Source organism: Python bivittatus, unplaced genomic scaffold (genome assembly GCF_059951505.1).
Source record: "Python bivittatus isolate LINGU-HERP-01145 unplaced genomic scaffold, Pbiv_v1 ctg000080_np1212, whole genome shotgun sequence".
NCBI classification, from domain to species: domain Eukaryota; kingdom Metazoa; phylum Chordata; class Lepidosauria; order Squamata; family Pythonidae; genus Python; species Python bivittatus.
In genome coordinates this window covers 45,402,425-45,426,892 of record NW_028277035.1, presented here as the reverse complement: position 1 = coordinate 45,426,892, position 24,468 = coordinate 45,402,425, and the positions used below count along the sequence as shown (strand labels likewise).

General features: G+C 38.9%; 1 protein-coding gene across 3 annotated transcripts in view; it reads left to right on the top strand.

The window, feature by feature from the left end:
- Positions 1 to 24,468, top strand: part of FANCD2 (FA complementation group D2) — a 54,724-nt gene that overhangs the window by 11,078 nt on the left and 19,178 nt on the right. For 2 of the 3 annotated variants that reach the window (XM_088133983.1, XM_088133982.1), the window contains exons 12-36: positions 83 to 183; positions 387 to 495; positions 2,506 to 2,541; positions 2,744 to 2,887; positions 3,571 to 3,705; positions 6,638 to 6,769; positions 8,489 to 8,596; positions 9,541 to 9,650; positions 9,928 to 9,988; positions 11,346 to 11,465; positions 11,833 to 11,906; positions 12,000 to 12,143; positions 14,472 to 14,572; positions 14,845 to 14,960; positions 15,839 to 15,947; positions 17,255 to 17,356; positions 18,827 to 18,942; positions 19,571 to 19,717; positions 20,311 to 20,427; positions 21,471 to 21,599; positions 21,727 to 21,845; positions 22,180 to 22,290; positions 22,543 to 22,670; positions 23,119 to 23,218; positions 24,343 to 24,465. In XM_088133983.1, coding sequence (XP_087990109.1) covers positions 83 to 183; positions 387 to 495; positions 2,506 to 2,541; positions 2,744 to 2,887; positions 3,571 to 3,705; positions 6,638 to 6,769; positions 8,489 to 8,596; positions 9,541 to 9,650; positions 9,928 to 9,988; positions 11,346 to 11,465; positions 11,833 to 11,906; positions 12,000 to 12,143; positions 14,472 to 14,572; positions 14,845 to 14,960; positions 15,839 to 15,947; positions 17,255 to 17,356; positions 18,827 to 18,942; positions 19,571 to 19,717; positions 20,311 to 20,427; positions 21,471 to 21,599; positions 21,727 to 21,845; positions 22,180 to 22,290; positions 22,543 to 22,670; positions 23,119 to 23,218; positions 24,343 to 24,465 — 2,792 coding nt within the window. The remainder of the gene's footprint in view (positions 1 to 82; positions 184 to 386; positions 496 to 2,505; positions 2,542 to 2,743; positions 2,888 to 3,570; positions 3,706 to 6,637; positions 6,770 to 8,488; positions 8,597 to 9,540; positions 9,651 to 9,927; positions 9,989 to 11,345; positions 11,466 to 11,832; positions 11,907 to 11,999; positions 12,144 to 14,471; positions 14,573 to 14,844; positions 14,961 to 15,838; positions 15,948 to 17,254; positions 17,357 to 18,826; positions 18,943 to 19,570; positions 19,718 to 20,310; positions 20,428 to 21,470; positions 21,600 to 21,726; positions 21,846 to 22,179; positions 22,291 to 22,542; positions 22,671 to 23,118; positions 23,219 to 24,342; positions 24,466 to 24,468) is intronic. The other variant, XR_015794831.1, reaches the window with a different exon arrangement.

Below are 24,468 nucleotides of genomic sequence, written 5' to 3'. Positions count from 1 at the left end.
CCTTTTTCTCATTTTTCCTAATAATCATCTTGAATATATTGCTATTGCCTGTATGTGTTTGAATATAGATACTGTCATGCAGGTAATTTCTGACCTTCGTAAGAAGCTGAATCTGGAATCGTGTGCCACCCTTCCAAGTATCCAGGCTTCTCAAAACAAGCTCAGGAGCCAGACACAGGCAAGGTCTGTACATAATATCTATATCAGTTTACCTTGGCCTTATTCACTGATTTTCTGTGCCAATACCTAGGCACCTAAAATAAGATAAATTCAATAAGTACAATAACACATTGTTTAAAAAACCAAACCAAAATCCTTACTCTTGTCAAACCGTTATTTTGTAGATGGCAGTTTAACACTGTTAATGCTCTTGTGCTTCTTTTCAGTCTGTCTGCAAGCCAAATGAGTACTAACCAGGATTCTTTCAAGCTCCTTTTTGAAGTGTTAAAGTCAGCTCTTAAATTTCAGAAGTGTGTATTAGAAGGTTGGATTAAGGTTAGACTGTTTTCCCTGTTTATTTGCTTTTTGCCATGCTCTCTCTTTCACACACACTTTTATAAAGCTATCTTATGTTTTATGCCTTTTATTTAGTTTTATATCCATCCAATAATGAAAACTGATGTTGGATTAGGAGTGGGCAGCATTTTTGCCACTGGGGGAGGGGCTGCTCATTTATTTATTTGCTGGCAGAGGGTCATAAGAGGCATGCCATTTGTTTTGTTGTGGTTGGCGTTTGAAAATTAATGGGTTATTAAGTCTGTCAGAATTTTAATTTACCTATTTCCTTTTCTTACCTATTGAAAATTGACTATAATTCAGCAGCATGATCTTGATAGATTTGGGGGGCTGTTGAAAAAACATGGAAACATAAACTTCAAGTTGCTTATTCCTGCTTTAAATGCTATCCTGTAAATTGTCTGGACCTATTTTCTTTCTTTTAATAATGCTGTCTGTTATGGGTAAAATTTCTAGGGAATGGTCTTGTTTACTGCATGTCCTGGAAAAAATCTTGTTTAGGAAAAGAAATGTTATGCGCAATAGAGAAGAAAAAAATTTGGCAGAACTATTTATACAAAAGAACATGTGGATGGATAGGAATGTGCATTAATAATCTAGTGTCCTGCTAATTAGCTTGTTAAGCCCTAAATTCTGAGATGGAGCAGCTATATAGTATACCTCTGCTTTTTTACTCCTATGATTTCTTAATAGTATAATATCTTTTTAGGGGCCTGCTGCAAAAATCTCTCTGTCCATTTGCTTGGGAGTAAGTTCCATCAAAATTCAGTGGGACTTATTTCTGAGTAAATGTTGGTAAGCTTGTGCTCTTAAGGAAATTCCTTTATCCACCACCATATCTGATGCAGAAGTTACAGCTGTATATATGACTGGTCACCTCTAGGTATATAGAATGGCTTAGAATACATGTTTATTCTGGCATGAAGAACTATTCTGGCTTTTCTGGCAGAAGCAGCATGATGTGTTTCTCATTCCTCTCCTACTCTATACTGGATATCTGTAGCACAATCATTTTCCTAAGTGGGTAGAATCTGGGAAGGACATAGCAAGCTACCTTATATTGTAGGGTATATGTATATGTCAGATCTGTATCCCATCTATCTCCATATTATCAGGCCTAACCTGGCTAGAAAACGAGAGACTGTGAGTCCTAGTCCCACCTTAGGCACAAAGCCACCTGGGTGACCCTGGGCCAGACACCTCTCAGCCCTAGGAAGCAGGCAATGGCGAACCACTTCTGAAAAACCTTGCCAAGAGGGGGTTCCAATGAGGATTTATGGTGAACTCAATATCCCTGAAGGAGAGGAGCATCTGAACCAAAGAATAGAAGCCTCTCTCACCCACTCAAAGTTCAGGCCATGGGCAGCACTAATAAGGGAATTGCAACATAGCAACAAGGTTAGAAACTGCAAGGCTCCATCCCCAGTCAGGGACACTCCCCTGCTTACCTCAACTTTCTATCTCCTTAACAAAGGACTTCCCCAACTCTGCTGCCACCCTGAAAGCACAGTTTTGCCTAACAATAGAAATGTTCTCATGAAGAACCTACCTAGCTTCTGCAACAAAAACCCCTAGGATTTCCCCCTCTTTAGTCCTCCACTTCTATAAAGATCTCTGCTTTCCCATTGTTTGGGGTTCCTCTTTCTTGTAAAGTTGGGAACCAATGATCATTGCAATAAATGCTCTTTCTCCTCAGTGTTGTGCTCTGTACTTCTGAATTTTCCACGATACACACATATTTGGAGATTCCAGTAGCTGAAACTGGAACCTATTACAAGCAAAACATGTGTTCTGTCTTTTTGCCAGTTTGGAGTGTATTTCTCAGATTTTAACTAAAAACAATTCCATCCTTCTCAGATGTATGCAGAATTTAATGTAATTCTGACAATTAGCAGATGAGTTCTGACAAGTTTTGAGATTTGATTTATGTGTGTTATATAAGCAGTTATTGTACTTTGTAATGTGCATAATCATTCCTTCCTGTTCTAGGCTATTGAGAGTGTTCCTTCTGCCTCTGATCATAAGGTAATCCTATTTAGATTCTGCACTAGCTATTCTTCCCTTAGAACAGTCTTTGTAGGCCTGTAATTGGAGGGAGGGGTAAATTTGTTTTCATTCTGTGTGGCATAAGACTCTTATTTTTTAAGAGTCCTTCCATTGTTTACTTACTTTCTTACTTTGGACTTAATGTTTGCATAATTAGCTTAGCAATTTTACTTTTAAAAAGGTTCTGGATCTGATAATGCTGCTGATGATCTGTGCTACAAGTGCCAAAAACAAGAAGCAAATTGAGAGATTGTTGAAGAGCAAGATTCAATCAGGATCTTTGCGAGAGCAGTTGCTGCAGAACGCCTTCCGATATCACTCACTAGTAGGTTCTTTGCTGTGGTGCCATTCAGCACACTAGGAGGATTCCTCTACTCCTCTTTCTAGACTAAACACTACACAGATACTTACTTGTTGGCACATGCACCCTGTTTATTTTGTCCATATGGTTGTAAATTCCGCACTGCCATAAATCATTAATCAGGTAATATATGGGGGCAGCCACACAAATTCTATGGTTATGATAGGTTCAGTTGAAGAGATGACTTTCTGCTTTTTCTGTAAGTGTCCAGTTCTCCTCAAGAAAATAGTGAGGCATGATGGGTGTGCTTGCCCTACGATTCAGTGTATTGTTAGCTTCTATAAAGGCACACTCTCTGAACTTCACCTGTGTGCCTCTTAAAGTTTCAAAATGCCAGCTGAAGCGATGCTCTTTGGTGCATTTCCTAAATTCATCTGAAAGAAAACAGGCAACATAATCATCAATCCCCACAACATAAGAGTTCTCCTTTGCTATATAGTTTTGGTAGTGATTTACACATGATTTTAGAAACAGAATATTGTTCATCATCTCAAATAGATGAATTAATAACGGTAGTTAGAGAGTTGTATAACTGATTTTATCTCAGTAAATTTTAGAATACTGTATCATAAATATGGTCAGCTATGTGGATTGGAAAGACAAAGATATTTCTCAGGCCCACTTTTGTCTATTTTTTATGCTTTCAGGTTATGAGAGATCTCTTCCCAGCAATCTTGTCAGTTGCTCAGAGCTTTGTGAACTCAGCAGATCCTTGTGTTGTCTCTTTTGGTAGCTGCATGTACAAGCAAGCATTCACAGCTTTTGATTCTTACTACCAACAGGTATAAGAGACACATATATTTGTGACATGTATTTTTATTATTTATACATAAGCAATTTTGAGCAACTTGCTTGGAGAGGAAAAGGGAGTAGCAATGTATTAAATAAGAAATAAATAATAACTTAGGTGAAAATGTCTGTGTGTGTGTGTGTGTGTGTTTGTGTGTGTATATATGTAAAGTTCTGTGCACATTTCTTTAAAAGTAATATTTCCAATTCTAATGTAATAAGGAAAAAATAGTGTACTGCTATAGTGAATCAAGAGCATAAATAAGAATTTAAATCAACTTTCCTAATGTTTAAGTTTCATGAAAAAAATACTTTCTACTTAAGTGAAATCATTTCTTTGTTTGCAAAGTAAAAAATGATTGGATTTTATGCATGCATACATATATTATCCATCACACTATTCCCACTTAGGGTAAACATCTTTACGTAGAGCACAAAAAAGAATAAGAAATGGTAAGCCGAGATAAATAAAAGGATGAGATAAGAAATCTCTAAAGATAGTTTACATCAGTACCATATGCTATACCTATACATGCCAATCTATCTTTGCAAACTGCCGTTTTTTCTACCATGTTCATACATTACCTTTTATTGTTTATCACTTTAAGGACTATCAGTTCTATGCAGGTCTGACTTTCCCCTTCCACTTAACTCATTTATTCTTCCTTTCTTTATTTTGTGATTCAGTCCTCGATCATTCTGTCTATATGATGATACTATCTTAAGGTGCTTCTTCTGTACTTATCACTCTCTTTTGTTTTCAATCTGCATTCATTCAATATCCATTCATTTTTTAAATCTCACCTCTTCTTGTTTTACCACACTCAGGTCTTAAGTACCATGTTTCTGTTATATTCAACATATTTTTATATATAACATTTCCTCATCAATTTTCCCATCTTTAGCAAATATTCTTCCACAGTACACAAATTGATCTACTAGCTCTAATTTTTCAGCATTTATGTTTATACTTTACAATCATTCACTTCATTTTCCCTGACAAACACATGTACTTTGGTCTTTGATACATTAATTTTCAGATCTGTACTCTTTCTTCTATCATACATTCTATCTAACATTTGCTGCATGTCATTAGGGATGTTAGTCAACAACACAGCATTTGTCCATAGATACATTAAAAAAACAAGAGGACAACAAACATTATTGTCCTATTCCCCAGTCAGTGTTAAATCATTCACTAGAATTCCATTTATTCTTTTACATACTTCACCTTCTATATTGTTTTTCAATTCCACGTTAGTGCAAATTCAAGCCTATTCTGTCTAATACTTTCTCTAAATTAACAAATTACTTCCTTCAGACTTGTCCTTCCTCCATTAATACTGTTCCTTAGTTCTTCTGAGTACTTTTTTGCAACTATTTTTCTCTCTTTTTGAACATTATACAGTATATTTCTCTTCTCATTTTGTTGCAGAAATTATTCTTATATGTATTTATTCCCATCCACAGCCATTTTCATTTCATCATTCCACCAAGCATCCTTTTTCAAACTTCCCTTTTAATATAACTCCACATATTTCTGTCACTTTGTAACAGAATTCTTATCACTCTGTTCCAAGCAACTTCCAAATTCACTTTCCTACCTTCCACCTTCCATTTATTTCATTAGGAAATTAATCTATCTTCTAATACTTTTTCACATGGGACTTGTATTTTGTCTTCTTGCAGTCACTCTACTTACATTCTCATTTCTCTCTCTTCTATACTGTATAGTTGGCCTCATGTTCAGAACCTCTCATCTCCCTTGTATCTTTCATGAATTCTATCAAATCATTCATGCTTTTAGATGTATATTTATTACTTTTCCACACACACATATAATATGAATACATTGTACTTTAAGCATATAGTTGAAACAAACATAGTTTTCAAGGTAGATACTCAGTATACATTCACCATACTCATTCTTTCTTGGGTTTCAAAATAACCTATTAATTTTTTTGTATTTTGTTGTCTCATTCCCACTTGTCTATTCATGTCATCTAGATAGAATTTTTTTTTCCTCTTGGATCACTTTCACTCAGAATGTTGCACAGTTATCCCCCAAATTTATCTCTGGTTGTGTGTTATTATATTCCATTCATTGGAAGAGAACATGCAAAAGTAAGATTCCTACTTTCATACGTATCCAGAAGAACCTAGATGACACCAATTCATTATTTCTTACATACAGTTTAGCTCTTTCATACATAATTAAACCTACATTTCTTTCATTTGTTAATTCTTTCTCTTTACCTTTTACCCTGTTACATTCCAGTCTACAATCTTTCATATGCCATGGTCATCCCCAGATGGGTCCATAAATATATACCTCTGCTGCCCATTAGGTCTTAGATCAGTTGATGCTTTCATGTAATACTTTTGAGGAAAATAGAGAAGATGTAGGCTAAGTACCGGTCTTGTTGTACTTTTGCCACATGTAGCATTGTACTGATCACTTCTGGTACATTTTATTTTATATGTCACAAATGCAGCCAAAGCCCAGTTTTACCCCAAGTATGCCTACACTCTTTTGTGCAAGCAAAATAAAATGAAATATAAAATTTTCCATAGCACCAAATAAAATAGTTTTTAAAATATACAACACTGTTAAAAGGAAAGTATAAAGCCATAGATTAAAAAAGCATAGATGTAAGTCTGAAATGCCCTTTTCCAGGACTATCCATGTTCTTTAAACATGATGAAAACATTAGAGAAACTTCCTTCTTTAGAAGCTGGCTGGTGTAGAGGCAATTGGTCTCCCAATTGCTAGAGGACCAAACAAACCTGGAAGTCTACTCAGGGAAGACTTTTCAACTGTTCCTTACCAGCTCCAACCCTAGCAGGCTAATGCCATTCTTTTTAAAACTAAAGTGAAACATTTATACTTTTAACTTTTCCTTTCCTAAATTTGGTTCTGTGCAGGAGATTGTGGGTGCCTTGGTTACACATGTATGTGGTGGCAACAAGGTTGAAGTGGATGTTTCTCTGGATACGTTAACTGACCTTGTGTCTGTTCATACCTCATCAGTTGTTCCTTATGTTGTCTTTCTGAAGGTAAGCATCATTCAAAACTGGAAGCTTTGATTCAGGTAGGTATTTAACTAATCTCTCTGCAGAGTTAGATATTGGAATTTGGTGAAAAGACAAAATAAACATACAGGTAGTCCTTGACTTATGACCATTCATTCAGTGATTGTTCAAAGTTACAGTGGTGCTGAATGAAGGGACTTACGACTGGTCCCTGAAGTTATGGCCATTGCAGCATCCCCGTGGTCACATGACCAAAATTCGGGCACTTGGCAGCCTGCCCACGCTTACAACCACAGGGGCACTTCAACTCCCCCCACTCTCTCATCTCCCCCCATCTATGCCCTTTGGGTCCCCTGCAATCCGTGGCTCCTGCCACCCTAGCTGATCTTCACTGTCTTCTTGCTCCCACTGCTGACCAAGTAAGCCTGGCCTGGCCCTTTGTGAGACAGCTGCTGGCCACAGAAGGCTTTCTTCCCTAGGTTGCGCACGGCAGTTTCCTTGTGAGACCTGGGGAAGATGGCCTCATATGGCCAGCAGCTGTCTCACAAAGGGCCAGGCTGGACATGCCTCATCAGCAGCGGGAGCAAGAAGACAGCGAAGGGCAGCTGGGGTGGTGGAGCGCAGGGCATCAGAGGCCTCAGTGCAGGATGGCAAGGGGGACTGGGACTGGGCTGGGGTGGCTGCAGCTTCATGCTGTGCTGTTGGGCTGGGCTGGAGCTGGGCTTTGCGCTGTGAAGAGCTTTGTACTGCACTGTGGTTCAGGGGCTTCCTGCAGCCCCAGAACCACAGCATCCCAAAAAGTCCTTGAGCTGCAGCATGGCAAGCAGCCCCAGAGCTGTACAGTTCTGGGCCTGCTTGCTGCCCTGCAAGGCAGGATGCAGGGCGGCCAAAAGGGCAGAGATGAGGGGGGAAGGCAGTTGGGGGAGTTGAAAGGGAGGCAGTACCTCACCTTGGAAGAACAGAGGCTCAGGGCTGGGAGGGACCAAACCCGGAATGGCTTGGATTGGGGTGGGTCCTTGGCTAATGACCAGTGAAATTTGGTTAATGATGGCAACCGGGGAGTGCCAGGATTGCTGTCACTAAGCGATGCAGTCACATGACATTGCACTTTAAGACCACATTGTTTAACAATGGAAATTCCAGTCCCAATTGTGGTTGTAAGTCGAGGACTACCTGTATTTAAAAACAGCATTTTTTATTCTTTCAGATACCAAAAATATCTTTAATTCTAGCTAGGCTTTGGTAGCCCAAAACAAATAAGCACATACTCACTTCTAGCTCTCTAATATTATTGCATATTTCTCACTGAAGAAAAAGATAAAAAAATAGAGAATGATTGAATATAGTAGGGGAATTAACTCAGTAGTGGAAGATGTATGAGATTCTTTGAAAAGGGAGGATCTACTTTTTCTCTTATTAGAATCCCTGTGGCCCATTAACTTATTTTTCAAAGCGAAGATCTATATCAATTTAGGGATATTTGGTCTCTAAAGTAATCCTGACTATGCATTTTTGCCACAAGAATGTAAGATGAATTCGCTGGATCAGAGCATTTATTTTTTTGGAAGAATCTCACAACCAGCTGGTACTAAATTGGCAAATTGGCAATGGCAGCTAGGCCATTGGTCCATCTTTTGCCCATCTGTGACACAAAAGAAGCTCATAGAGGTGTTCCAATTTATCTTCTGCTTGCTTGCTGTACTCATGATATTCTAGAGTGTTATGTCTGATCTTTCCTTTCAGAGTATCTTGGACTATATGGATAATCTTGGTCCACAGCAAATCCGGAAGCTATTTTACATTCTTAGCATACTGGCATTCAGCCATGGGCATAAAAACAGCCACATCCAGGTGAGTGGGCCATTGATAGCTGGTGTTAGCCTTACAAGGTAGACCAGAATAAGAAGCCAATGCCATATAGATCAGGACTACTTTTATTGTAACAACTATAGTAACAGAATCTTTTAAGTTCGAATGTGCTTCCCCCCCCACACTTTATCTTCCTGTGAATTAGGGAGGGGCTTGTCTGAGACATTTTCTCAAGTTATTTTCTTGACCTGGGCTCATGCCCAACTACTTAATTGTTGCCTTGGTAGTGGCTCTTCCTCCTGTCCTTCAAGGCCATTCCATATATCCTCTACATCTGGAGACTTTGGGGCTGGTTCTCTATTCAGTTATAGATATCTAGATGCCACTGGCTTCAGAAAGATTTCATGTAGGTGTAAAGCAGTAAAATTTGGTGAATGTTGCTAACAATTCTTGATTAATTTAATATTTCTTTTTACACGTCTGAATTTCTGTAAATTTGTGAAAAAATTGGAGTCATGTATGAATGTAGATGTTTTCCAAATTCAGCATAATGTATGCAACTGAGTGCTAAGCTGTCTAAATAACCAAAGCGAGATTTTGTTTATTGTTTGAGAATCCTTGGGATACCATACATTTCTGTATGAATACATTGCCCTTCAGATATTTTTGCCTGCCTGCTTTAATTTCATTCTTGGTTCTCAACTTTGCAAATATACTTTACATCCAAAGAATAATCTCCAAGTATAAAAGCATTGTGTATGGTTGTCTTGTGTCTCAAGGGGGAAATGGTAGCATAAAAATACCTCTCATGTAGTCATTGAGGGATTTACAGAACAGAAATAAGAAGTATTATTTCTTTTTGTATGCCTTGATAGTTCTATATTGCTACTCTTCTTTAGGCTTTACTTGCAATTTAGGAGCAGTACCTTTATCTCACATACTTCTGGATGTCGCTTTTTGTAATACTTAGTTTCCTTTCCATGCAGGATGATATGCACGTGGTGATTAGAAAACAGCTCTCTAGCACTATCCCTAAGTATAAGCGTATTGGGATTATTGGGGCAGTTACCATGGTTGGCAGTATGGCAGCCAAGAGGTGAGCGAGCATCATGTGATGATGAGAGGACAACTGTAGAGGGACTGCAGATCACTATACATTATACTATCTAGGAACATTGTTTTAGAATTTTAAAAATATGAAGGTAAATTGAATAATGAACAGTATCAATGAAGTAAGAATATAAGGGCTTTTCTGCACATTCATTTTAGACTCCTCAGCACATAATTAATTTTCCAATAATTCTCTGGTTCAGACTAAGAAACAATATATGTGAGGATCAGACACCATTAATTAATATCATACCTAATTTCAGGAGCAAAGAAAATGGGAAATTGCTGGAAAGGGAACAGCTGAGCAAGGAACAACACAGACAGGCAAGTTGGGTTGTTTCCCTATAACAGGCTTCTAGTACTACCAGGGAATTGTGAAATTATTCTGTTTTCCTGTCTTTAGTGAGAAAAATATAGATGAAGAAGGATTTGTCCCCCATCTTTTTTCTGTTTTCCTGTACTGCAGATATGGGCAACTCACTGGCCACATGCATACACATTCAGCCCTATTTTTCCAGCCCCCAGGGCACCCTTAGGCTTCACTACTAAAATTATGGGGGCAAAACTGAATTTCCCTGATTTGTCACAGCTTGTTCAAGTAATGATCAACCATGATACAGTGTTAAATGACTAGATTGTTGTGAAGGAAAGCCCAGTGAAAGGGTCAGCAGAATAAACTTGGGAGTAGATGAATGGAAATTCTCAGAGAAGCCTGGATATTGGTGAAGAAAACACACAAAGACATTACATCTTTTTAAGAACTAATTTCTTCATGTGGTTGGTTGTATTTCTTAAAATGTTCCAAAGGAAACCTGCATTGAATAAAGGGGTGGAGAGGTTATGCCTTCAAGTTGTTGACCCCTAGCGACTGCCTGGACCTGCAGTTTTGGCAAGATTTTCAGAAATGGTTTGCCCTTGCCTTCTTCCTGGGGCTGAGAAAGAATGACTGGCCCAAGGTCACCCAGCTGGCTTCATGCCTAAGACAGGACTACAACTCCCAATCTCTTGGTTTCTAGCCTGGTGCCTTAACCACTACACCAAACTGGTTCTCTTATATGATAGTTACAGACATCAGAATCCCTCTTTGACATCAGAAGAACCATCAGTGAAATGCTGGGACTCATTGTGGTGAATCTTCAATCTGCCTGTCAGAGAAGGCTGTGGATAAGGACTAGAGGATAAGGACTAAATTTTATGCCTCAAGTCTGGCATAAAATTTACTTCTGTGGTCATCTCTAAGGGGGAGGGGTCATGACTGAACCTCCACCCTTTTGTACATTCCCCTCCCCCACTGTGCAGGCCTCCATATAAACCAGCAGTGCTGTTTACTGGGAATGTAGTCCTATTTAGAGCTTTTTTTTTTTAAACCCTCCTGTTTGAACTACTGAAATACCTCCCCTCAGTGAAGTAACAGGGATTGGGACAGTAAAAAGAGTCTATATTTTTAAAAATTAGAACTCTTTAAAAAGAGTGATATTTAAAATAAAGCCTATTCTTCTTTCTGGGGCCAATGAACCATAATTGGTTTGGAAATGCATCTGCCTGAGGATGTGCTGATCCAGAGTATTTTCCAGTTGCCTGATGCTGCTTCAGGTAGTCTGGAAAGGTGCTCAAAGTATGTGGGCTGAATCTATGTTGTGTGCCTAAAAGCAAGCGCTCTTCTTTTTTTTTCTCTCTGCAGATTATATCTTTGCTGGAGCTTGTATTCTCCTGTTGTGGGCAGGTTCCTCATGCTTTGGCTTTGTACTATGATGAACTTGCCAACTTGATTCAGAAAGGAAATCTGAATTTGCAGATCCTGGTAGGATATAGAGTTCTGGGCTTACACCCATTCTCTTATTATATTGCATAATCATGGCCAACTCTTAAAGCAACAGTGTCTTTTTTCAAGCTCACGTGGAATCTTTTGAATAATTTTTGAAGCATGCAGAGCTATTGGCTAATTATAATTTGATATTTTCCACCTTTAATCATGTAAAAAATTACTACAACAATTTTTGGATGAGTACTTTGCATCCCCATTTGGAACAGTATAAACTTACAATAAAGCATATACAGTACTGTAAGTCCTAAGAGGATAATTGCCTCTAAGTAACTTTTTTCTCCATTGTTCTCCAACTCCAATTAATCTTTCTGTGGAATTGTTTTTGTTTTTTTTTCCTCTTCAGGCCTGGATTAAGGACTGTGTGGTGAAAGACTTTGAGAGAGATTTTGTCACAGATCTTCTCCAGATAGAGGATAGGTATTTCCAAAAAGTACTATTGTCTCTCCTAAAAATAATTAAATTCGGTATTTTTATATTGAGCTTTACTGTTGACATTTGGTTTCTTTCCAGCACTTTCCCATTCCCAGTGAAAGCTCTGTATGGCTTGGAAGATAGTGAAAGTGAGGGGGCTATTGCTATAAACTTGTTGCCTCTGTTGTCCGAAAGCTTCTCCAAGAACTTGGATGTAATAGCTGTGGAAAGCAAGGACAAAAGGTCAGAGTTGCCTCCTTTTTTTACTCAGATGAAAAGCTAGGCCAGTTTTCTTGAACCTGGTGCCATCTAAACGTGTTAGAACTCTCAGACTTCATATCCAACATAGTTAAAAAACTGTGGTCTCAACGTATTTGGAGGATACCAGATTGGGCAGGCCATGCTAAGCTGTGGAAAGTGCTAATGCAAAACTTGCTTATGAAAGTCGAAAGTGTTATATTTATTTTCCAAAATTGCCAGATATTTACTGAATGAAGAAAAAGCAATAGCCATTTTGCTTAGTGCCTAGGAACAATTGGAAATTGGGAAAAAAGGATTCCAATCACACTGCATTCCTTCTCAAAACAGGTTCCAGTCCTTTGGGACAGCTTGGATTCCTTATTTTTCAGGTTTTATTTATTTATCTGAAATGCATTCTTGCTCCCAAATATACCAGCACTCAGCCTTGGGAACATGGGAACATGTGCAAATTAGTAGGGGTGGGAGGAAAAGTAAATTATACAATAAGGAAAATGTAGGCAAGCTTTAAAACTTTGCCAAATGTTACATGGTGGGAAGCGCATATAAAATATAGAAAGCTGGCTCATACCCATCCGATCATATGCCCATCTGGTTTGGTTGTATGGGCTGATTGGCAGCAGCGTTCTAGGCTCTGCATTTCTCTGTTCGTTCTGCTGGGTTGCTGCTGTTTGACGAACATTGTAATCTGTGGGTAGATTTTTCACTCTTGCCAGATTCTTGCAATTCCTGTAAAAGTACCTGTTTCTGTGCATGTCTTAAAAGTGGAGGTTTGCTGATGTGAAGAGGTAGTTCTCAGCTGTTTCATCTCCTGAGACCACAGACTAGTGGATTTCTCTGGGCCATTTGTAGGGCATCCCCAAAATTAGAGTATTATGCCAGTCTTTGAAGTGCAGCACTGAAAACTATGCCTGTTTCTCCCTCCCATTTATGGCCCTTATGAAATCCAAATCACTCTGCAGTCTCCAAGATCTTGGGTGAAAGATGTTCTTGTAAGAAACTCAGTATTTCAGCTCCCCTTCCCAAAAATTGTGCACAACTTATCTGATAGGCAAAACTCTGAAGATGTCTGTAGGACTTTGGCCCCATGTAATTCAACAGAAGGGGTAGAAATGGAAGCAGTAACAGACTTCATTTACTTGGGCTCCAAGATCACCGCAGACGGAGACTGCAGCCATGAAATTAAAAGACGCTTGCTCCTTGGGAGGAAAGCTATGGCAAACCTAGATAGCATATTAAAAAGCAGAGACGTCACCTTGCTGACAAAGATCCACATAGTCAAAGCTATGGTTTTTCCAGTAGTAATGTATGGCTGTGAGAGCTGGACCATAAAGAAGGCTGAGCGCCGAAGAATTGATGCCTTTGAACTGTGGTGCTGGAGAAAACTCTTAAGAGTCCCCTGGACTGCTAGGAAGTCAAACCAGTCAATCTTAAAGGAAATCAACCCTGATTGCTCATTGGAAGGATTGATAATGAAGCTCAAGCTCAGATACTTTGGTAACCTAATGCGAAGAGAGGACTCCTTGGAAAAGACCCTGATGCTGGGAAAGACTGAAGGCAAAAGGAGAAGAGGACGGCAGAGGATGAGATGGTTAGATAGCATCACTGAAGCAATGAGCATGAAACTGAGCAAACTCAGGGAGGCAGTGAAGGACAGGAAGGCCTGGCGCAATATGGTTCATGGGGTCACGAAGAGTCGGACACGACTTAACGACTGAACAACAAACATTCAACAGAGAAAGCATTAACTTTTTATCTGTGTATCATAAAGTGTGAAGTATTTTTGTAAGTGCTCAGTATATATCAATGAATCAATGTGGTATCTCTTGGGCCCCATTTTCCAATCTATATAAGATTGTTATGATGACCTCCCACTGCCCACCCATCTGGACCCTCAGATTATTTGAGGCTGGTTACTGGTTTAAGCCTAACGCAACTATTTCTGTCTGCCCTGCCCTACTCTGCCCTGTCCCTCCACTCAGTCAGCCTTTCTCTTACCAGCAAGTCTGCTGGCAGCAGTTTCCACAAACTCAGTAAACAGTAATACAAAGTAAGCTGCATGTGCTGTTGAAGATTTTGAGACCTACAGCTCTGAAAGAAGTGCTCTTTTATCAATGAACGTGTTTCTTGCTTGATTGCTGACTGAGAGCATAGGAAAGTGGCTGCAGTACTCTAGAGACTGATCACAGAACAGACTCAGTATTTCTGCAGGCCAAGTTGCACGTATCCCAAAGAACGGCTTTTTTCTCTAGAAGGGTTCACCACCACAGTCATGTTGTAATTTCACAAGGTTTCTCTCTCTTTTCTTCCCAGGCTGGTGTCTCCAGTGTGCTTGTCGCCCTTCTTCAGATTGCTGAGGCTCTGCATGTCAGAACTGAATAATGGGAGTATGGAGGACATCGATGCCTTGTTAGGTATTGGATACAGACAGTTACCTCTGTCTAATTTAACCCACTTCTATTATTTGGAATATTACAGGTGGGATATTGATGCAGAACAAGGAGTGGTGAAACTGGTATCCGTTATTTATCTAATTTGTTCACTTTTAAGCATTAACATCTGTTAGACTGAAATATAGTCTGCAGTAAGTGCATTTGTTTATTCTGTATATATCTATACACCAATTAAGCTAATAAATGAATGAGCTTAATTTGGAGTGAGTTTCTTTTATTATATTCTATTACAGTGTGTCCTTTATATCTGACCAGCTTGGAGGTGGGAGGAAAGGTAGAGTCCTTGTCGAAACAAGAGCGTGATTTCCTCTGTTCACTCTTATTTCATGCAGTGAATTGGTTTCGTGAGGTAAGCGGTGCTTCAGAGGCTGCGTTTTTTCATAGTGCTGTCACTTTCCTGGTTAATAGGCCAGATGTCTGTTTGATAATCATAATCTTTCCAAAAGTCTAATAAGAATTTTTCCCTTTTGAGAAGTTTTCCTAAAAGGAGAGGCTTAGGGTAACTAAGCATAGTATTTTTTCCTAATTACTCTTTTCATGTTCAGGAGTACAAATATTTGAATCATAAATTTGTACATATACAAAGATATTTCCTTACATACATTTCTTTCCATATAAGCACTATTTGTATCAGAAACAAGTAGACAAATATGCCTCCAGGTTTCTTATTCTTATCTTTCTTTTTCCTGTTTTAGCTGTTAATTGCTGGCACTACTTCTGAAAATATTTGAAATTCAGACTACTGTTTGACTCAATATTGTTATGTAATAGTTTAGGGAGGGAAATCCTGAATCTTTAAGGATTGGAAATTGCCATGCTGATGGATGAAATTTACAGATGCCGTATTATTCCTTTATTATTTAAAATATTGACAGGCCGTGTTTTATCTACTTATTTCAAGGATTTATAAGAACGCCCAAGTCATAATTTATGACTCTGGGCAGTGTCTACCAATAGAAAACCAATACAAAAAACCACAAGCATGCATATTTAGCTAAGGCTGGAAATAACAACCATTCCTTCTTATTGAAGTTTTATAATAACTGATCAGCAACTAATTTTCACCAGGGACCATGATTTGGAATTGAGTTAAGGCTTGAAGAATGCTATTCCTTGTTATATTGTATATTGAAAAACCAATCCAGTGTGTTTGGGAACTGTCAGAAAAAAATGGTAAAAGTTGTTAAGAAAAGTCTCTAACCTGGTTTTACAAATTTGCCTCTCAAGGTTGTGAATGCCTTCTGCCGAGAAGAAGACCCTAATGTAAAAGGAAAGGTTTTGACTCGGTTACAGAACATTACTGAACTACAGTGTGTACTAGAAAAATGCTTAGCAGGTAAGCTTGCAGGAAATAAATGTGTAAAAGGGGTACAGGGAGAAATAATGTCCAATTTATGCAGAATGTTTTAAGACACTAGGAAGCTTAAACTCAAAAGCAGAGACTTCATTATAGCTTTAAAAAGGCAGAGGAAGAATATTATTCTAATTTTTTTAGGACTACTTGATTGATTGTAAAATCCCTACATATAAAGGATGTATAGGAATTAATGTGCTAAATATGTCTATGTCACACAATTGTGATCATCCTGAGATATATGTTTTAAATATTGCAAGTAGTTCTTTGGAAAAGCTGTAAGTGATTAACTTTTTCAATATACACCATCCTGATTTCCTTACAGAAATGCAGTATATATAGGAACCTTGTAATGCAGATAGTCCTTGCTTAGTGACCAGTCATTCAGCAACTGTTCAAAGCTGCAATGGTGCTGAATGAGTGGTACTTACAACTGGTCCTTGAAGTTCTGGCTGTCACACCACCCCTGCGGTCACATGATTGCAATTCAGATGCTTGGCAGCCGGCTTGCACTTATGATGATTGCAGTGCCCTGCAGTCATGTGATCACCATTTGCAACCTTCCCTGCTGGCTTCCCACAAGCAAAGTCAGTGGGAAAACTGGCAGGGAAGGTTGCAAGTCACCCCAGTAAGTCCCCCTGGCCTCCCTGCACTCGCGCAGCCCAGTGCCCTGTGTGAAGGAATGGTTGGATGAAGGCCGGGCTCGAGGAGATAAGCATTCCCTTAGCCCTCAACAGGAGCGTGGGAAGTTTAAGAAGATGGGACTGGCACCACCCTAAGGAATTCACAGTGTTTTGGCTTGCTGGCTTGGGAAGTTAGATTCAGTCTGGAGAGATTTCTGTCTTGAGGTGGAAGCTAATAAACGCAACAGAACTGTATCTGCATTGTCTCGAGGAGTTCTTTGGGCTGAACCTGACATCCTGCTTCCTCAGCCTCCCTGCACTTCCCCTGGCCTCCCTGCACTCATGCAGTGGCATGCCCTGCTTCCCCCAGCCTTGCTGTGCTCATGCACAGCCTACGCCCAGCTTCTCCTACCCCTCCGTGGCACCCCCCATGGCACCCACACTCTTTATCTGGGACTCCTACTGTTTCCCACTTAATGACCCATGCATCTTGGGGTTACGATGGCAACCATGACTGTTGTTGCTAAGCCATGTGGTCATGTGACATCGCACTTTACAACTGCATCATTTAACGACAACAATCCTGGTCCCAATTGCCATCATAACCCAAGGATTACCTGTATATGAAACTTAAGTCAGTTGGATTGCTTTCCTTTGGTTTTTCAGCAAGCCCTGGGTATGTTCCTCCTCTTGCTAACTTTGATTCTGAAACCTTGGAAGCTGCACCTGTCCTCAATACCACTTTTGCCACCAAGAAAAAGAACAAAGGTACCACATGCAATTCATTAAACTGTTGTTTTGGTTTAAATGTAAAAATAAGATAAACTTAATGGCTAAGCAAGGATTTTAATAAAATCCTTCTTGTATTAAAGATTTCTTATACATTATTACTGTTTGGTAATGGCAATACTAAATCATCATCTATTTTAAGTGGTCAGTCAAGCTAATTTTATTTCATATACTTCTGTTCTTGCATAACTCAAGGTAGCTTCAGAAGCATAGGTAACATGAATCTCAGTACATTCTCCCCACTCCAGTTGTGTTTGCACAACATGAAAGAACTACCAACCCAGACAAGAAAATAATCTTTGGATGTCAGCAATACATGAGACAGGATAGCTGGGGCAGTCATGCAGCAGCCATTTTTAAAATCTTCCCAGCTGCCACAAAGTTTTGTTGCCATTCTGGTCTTTTAATTTTTTTTTCCTTCCAGAGGTATTTAGAATTCAACAGAGTAAACCCATGACATAATGAGCAGTACAGGTAGTCCTCACTTAATGACCACTTGTTTAGTGACCAAAGTTACAACAGTGCTTTCCAAAGGGACTTACAGCCAGTCCTCACACTTACAACCATCGCAGCACTCCTGCGGTCACGTGATCGCAATCCAGGTGCTTGGCAACCAGCTTGCACTTATGATGGTTGCAGCATCCCAGGGTCACGTGATCACCATTTGCAACCTTCCCAGCCAGCTTCCGGCAAGCAAATCAATGGGGAACCAGGTGATTCACTTAATGGCCATGGTGATTCACTTAATGGCCATGGTGATTTGCTTAATGACTGCTGCAAAAAAGGTCATAAAATCGGGCATGAGTCACTTAACAACCACCCCAGTTAACAACAAATTTTCCGATCCCTATTGTGGTTGTTAAGTGAGGACTACCTGTAGTGGGGATGTGTGTTTGAAACGCTGAATAAGGTTTTTGTAGCCCATGAGATAACTGTATAAAATACTAGTTTATATATGTGGAGAAGAAACATGCTTACACGTATGGAGAAGCAGCAAACATTGTCTGTTGTCTGTTTTCTCTGTTGTTTGGAATGAAGTCTATTATTGCCTGAGTTCAGTCAAAAATTACATTCAGCAGACTTTGTTTGAAACATGAAATCCACTAAACTGATGTCTGTTAAAGCAAGGGTTTATACTTCAAAGACCGTAGTATAAGAATGCCAGGTTTACAGACGACCCATAGTTAAGAACGGAGCCTATTGTAGCAAAATTCAAGTTAAATACACAATGATTCAAATTAATTACACAACACTACTTGTACAGTATTATACAATAATACTGTTCCAGCTCACATACAAATTCAACTTAAGGACAGACCTTGGGAACGGAACTTGTTCTTAACTGGGGACTACCTGTATAATGAATCTTTCTCATAGTGGTTCTCTATTTATTTTAATCAGCTATGAAACTGGCTTGCCTTTGTTCTTGGAACCTTTTGCTTTTTTCAGGACAAAAAAGGCTAAAATCGGATAGCAGCAAAAACAGCTTTGGAGACAGCTCCCAGCTGGATGAGAACACAGAAGTAATTCAGGCTGAAGCTGAGACAAGTCAACAAGAAAAATCTGTATGTGTCCTGTTGAAAATACATTAAGTTTATAAACTTGAGGTGTTTTAGGTCTCTTTCTAGAAGTTTGAAGTTAGTGCTGTTCACTGTTGTTTTGTCTCTTATGAAAATATAAGCCAGAAGCATCTGCAGAAAGTTATACAAGAAATTATGTTGCGCAAGTAAAACTAGGGTAACAGGATCTTCTCAGTTGGTCGTGAGATTGGATAGAAATGGGAGTAATTCTTCGTAACCACCCTGGTGATCATTTGCCTGAGTTTTTTAAACTCTGAATCATAGTTTTATCTTATTCACCTGGATGTGCACGCAAGCAATGTATATAGATCATCCCACTGGTGAAAATCAAAGACTAATTAGCTGAAAAGTTCAACTCTCGAATTCTCTGATTTTTTATTTAGTCCATTTCAGCAGAACATCTTTAGTCATTATTGAAGAAATACTAGATAACTGCAAAGTGTGCGGTTATATCCCTTTATCAATGCTGCGCAGTTAGTAAAGCAGAATTTGCACAACTTGCACTCACATAGTAGCAAGTGCCGTTAAGAACCAATGCCAAATACGGTGCCACTTTTGCATCTGTCTGGTTGTACTCAGTCTGTATCTTCTCCTTTTGCATTTCTCTTTTTAGATCTCCGCAGAAAAAGATCCAGGAACTCCTTTAATACAACTGCAGAATTACAGTGCGTATTTCCGTGAATTAGATTTGGAAGTTTTTACCATCCTGCATTGTGGGCTGCTGACCAAATCTGTTCTGGACACAGAGATGCACACAAAGGTAAGTAGACTAGTGTGAAGGTGGACTGTTAACTACAGGATGAAGAACCATGGGCAAAACAGAGTTTTTTGAGTTAAAACCACCATTTCCGTTATAATCAAGCAAATTTAAGAACCGAAGAAAGTCATCTTCATTATAACACGGCATGGAGACCCTACTCACAATGAGCATAAAGCATGTCCTGTCAGAAAGTTTTTCTGCAGATTCTTTATACAAGTTCTGTGCTATAAACTTAACTTTAATTCTGGATGGTGATGCTCATCTACAAGCCTTTTCTGTTCCTGAACTCTACTGGCTATTTCTCTCTGTTTGAAGTTTTGGGAATACGTCAGACAAAGCAGCTGATCTGTCTTCATAGGGAGAAGAGTGGATGATACATTAGGATTAGTTGCTGCAGTGTTCAATATGCCTGCATATCATTGATATAACCAGCTAATCCTGTTGTTAACAAGAAGATTGCAAACATTTGCCCTTTTTCTCTTGGTTAGCATTTTAACAACTTTGTTTAAATATATGAAGAAGCTAAGTACTTCATTGTGTATGACTTACTATGAACACTGAAATTATGTTGTATTCTTCCTTTAAAATACTAGACCTGTGAAGTAGTGCAGTTAGAGCCAACTGAGCTCCTGTTCCTTTTAGAAGATTTGTACCGTAAAATGGAACATATGTTGATACCAGCTCCTGCAAAGAGAACCCCTTTCTTAAAGGTATGTATCATGAGAATAAGGCATTGTGGCTTTAAGCAGGGGGATATTAAGAAATTTGTCTAAACAAGAACTTTTAGAAAGCTGAAGCAGGAGTAATGATAAATTGGGAGACATCAGAGATACTGGGTAAGATGAATAAAAAGCAAATCAAAATAAATGAAATGTAGATAAAGATAAGTCCATTATATAGTTTCCTAGTATAGCAACAATTTAAAATATTTTTAAATGTTTAATGTTGGGATTAGTAGTATTGATTTAGGATCTGGAAATGTTTATAATTGCCTCAGAGTACTGTAGAATTTCAGTCCAAAGTGAAGATATGATGCATTTTTGTTGCTTACATTGTAATTGTTGTTTGAAATTATTATATGCATTAGTTGTATGTCATATCCATTCATTTGTTGTATGTACTTTAATTTCCTCCTTAATTTACTGGTTTTATTAAACCATACTTTGCTTTGAGTACAAGCCATATTTTTTCTAAGTTGGTGCTCTTCTGATAGGATTCGGTGATGTGGTCGACTCTGAACTCAATGATATGCTCAACTTTGCAACAACTCTTTGCTGTATCCAGTTCATATTTCAAACAACATAGTGTTTGCTGAATGTCCGTTGGTGGCAGGCCTTGGAATCATAGAATCATAGGGTTGGCAAAAGCTACTTAGGCCACCACGTCCAACTTCCTAATCCGTGGTGGATTCCAGATGAAAGCATTCCCACACATCTAGCTTTCACTTGAACACATTCAAAGCGTGGAGCCTGCCACTTGGTTGAGTAATTGTTGAACTGCTGCACTAGGAAGTTTTTCTAATATTCAATCAGAATCTATTTCATGCATTCTGGAACCAGAGAGTATAAGTCTTGACTTTTTAGACAGATGCAGAGTGCCAGCTTCTTTTTCAGTTGTCTTTTCTCAAAGCTGAATATACCCAGTTTCTTTGATCTCTCTTTACAAGACCTAGTTGGTAGTCCCTGATAGGTTAAAGTGTGATCACTGTAGAAACAAAAGCATTTCAAAAAATAAACCTGGACTTCTTTTACAGGGAAAAGGAAATAAAAGTGCTGGATTCTCACATCTTTGCCACAGTACATCTCAAGAAGTGATTGAGCATGCTGCTGAACTTTTAAAGCCACTGTGCAATCACACAGAAAATATGCACAACTACTTCCAGGTTGGAACATAAATTATTTATCGATAATAGCATTCAGTATCTTTCTCATAAATATCAAATGTGTCTTGATCATAATGTAAGTAAGCACACTGCAACCTTTTATGCAGTCACTTATTCTTCATTTAAGGCACTGATTACAGAGAACCGTGGCGTGATTGATGGACCGTCCATCAATGTTCAGGAACATCAATTAATGTCATCCTGTTATCAGCGGTTATTGCAGATCTTTCACTTCCTGTTTGCTTGGTAAGTGTCTGGAATTACAAGTACCAGGGTGAGAATAAATTAACATTTTAGTATAGGCCTTTTATTTTCCTCATAGAATAAGTCTGACATGAAGCAAACCGCCCACATCATAAACTATGATGGGCCTTTTTCATACAATAAAGTCACATTTTTTCCCTTACTCTGGCAGTGAGCAAACTGAGCTACCAAACTAGTGTTCATGGCTTCTTCTCTAGAGATCACACTCAAAGTGTCTTCAGGCAAAAGACACATCAAGCTTATGAGAATACTCTTTGTTCTTGCTGTATGAACTGGGTCCTATAGCAACAAATAATTGATGCTTTTTTTCATTCAGGAATGGATATTCTCAGCATGAGAACCAAGGCTTGCTAAAAGCAAGTCTGCATATCCTTGCACACAGACTCAAGCCAGGAGATAGAGAGCTTCCTCTTGAGGATCTACTCAGGTATGAGAAAAGAAAACGTCATGCAACGTTGCATATAATACTTTTCCCCTGGTGGGACTTACTTTTATCAATGTATCAAATACCTAGAATCCACAAACACTGTTCTTCCATGCACTCTTCCAAAAAAAGCTAAAAGAAAAACATAATCAGGAACATGCAATAGGACTAATTACTGAACAAGAGAAACTCAGTGTAATGTTTAGGTCTCCTAGCAAATATATTTTCATTTTCTTTTTCTCCTATGTCCCACAGTCAGAGTTTCCAGTATTTACTGAACTTCCAGCACAGCGTTCCCAATATTTACTGTGCACTGAGTCTTACTCAGCTTCTGCTTGTCATTGCTGAAAAATCTGTGGCCAGTCTGAAAAGCAAAGAAATAGGTAACATATAGAAATTCATTTTATTTCTATTGTACACCAATATTTTGTAGCAATTTTTTTTTGTATTTCTGAATGTTTTATAACTGTAGAACCTCCAGTTCCAACAGAAGAAACATGATTTTGCGTGTATTATTGGACACTGCTGAGAATCACTTTTGATAATAATGGGATATAAATGTAATGAACAAATAAAAATAAATAATTTATTTCAAAAATAGGCAAAGTTCAATTCCCCTCCTTCACAGTTGATTGGTATGGTTGAAAAATAGTTATGGGATGATAGGACTATAACTGTTGCTGGGTTTCTAATACCTGAGGTGCTTTGGGCTTATCATTGTCATAAAGTGGAAGATGTTGACTCAAAACCATATTAAATTTCGCAAAAATAATTTATCTCAGAACAAATCTTACTGAGCAGACATATCTGGCATTCTTTCTTCTTTCACAGCTTCCATCACAAAAGGTTTCCTTTGCCAATCTTGGATGCAGCCCAGTGGAACTCGTCAGAAGGGACCCCAATTTAACGATGCTCTTCACACTTTGCTGACGTAAGAATTTTTTTGCTTTTTGCGCTGTTGAGAGTCACTTCTTTTCAAAGGCAACCCCGCAAATAGGCAATATGTGATTGCCAATTCATTTCCTTAAAAGGTTTGCATGTTTAAAATACCTCATTCCCAGCTGCAGAGAATAAACATTTTAGCAGTATAAACTGCAGGACCTTTCTAGCGCTGTTCTCTTAACTTTCACCTGAAAAGTACAGCAGTTATAAGATTTGTAGTCTCATACTACATATCAGCAGCCAATATTGTTTATTTTTCAGCAAAGAACTAAAATGAGCTGAATGGTCTCCCTTTCTTAGGCTGCTATTTGTTGAAAAAATTGTATTTTCTGGTTGGAAGGTGATCTGTAAAAATAAATTTGAGTTTCTGGTGTCAGTAAGGTACCACAGTTGAAAATTATAACTCTGTTCCCTATAGTGACATTTTTTCTCATGCTACACCTTGAACAAAAGAAATGTGAGAGGTTGATAACACAGGTAGTCCTCGCTTAGTGACCAGTCATTCAGCGACTGAAATTGCGATAGCGCTGAATGAGTGGTACTTATGACCGGTCCTCGAAGTTCCAGCCATCACACCACCCCCATAGTGACATGATCACGATCTGGGCTCTTAGCAACCAGCTTGCACTTACGACGATTGCAAATAACCCAGCAGCAGCCACCCCTGGGCCCGAAATCACTTGCACTGCCGCTGCAACCACCTGGGCACCCCCTTTCTGGCAGCAGCTACCTACGGGCCCAAAATCGCTCACGCACGCTGATGCACTCACCCGCATACCCTTCCCACCTGGCAGCAGCCACCCCTGGGCCTGAAATCACTCGAGTGCACCGCTACAACCACCCCCACCCCCACCCCCCACCTGGCAGTAGCCACTCCCGGGCCCGAAATCATTTTATTCGCTTCCACAAAATTAAGAACTGTTGAAAGGATTTGTGATTTCTAATAAATTAGAATTTTAACTGAAATGCATGCTTATAATCATGCCTGCTGCTGAAATGAAGAACATATTTATGTTTTTCCAGTATGTCAGGTAAAATCTAGTGTTGAGAAAAGCCTTAAAACAGTCTTTCTATGTAGACATTTATAATTTTGTGAAAAATTGTTCTGTGCAGTATTTATATGGAATATACACATGATATCTTGAAGGAGATAGAAGACATTTCAAGCATTGGGGTTCCAGAGCTGATTCGTTCTTCTAAAGATGGATATTCCTCCACTTATCCTACATTGACCAGGTA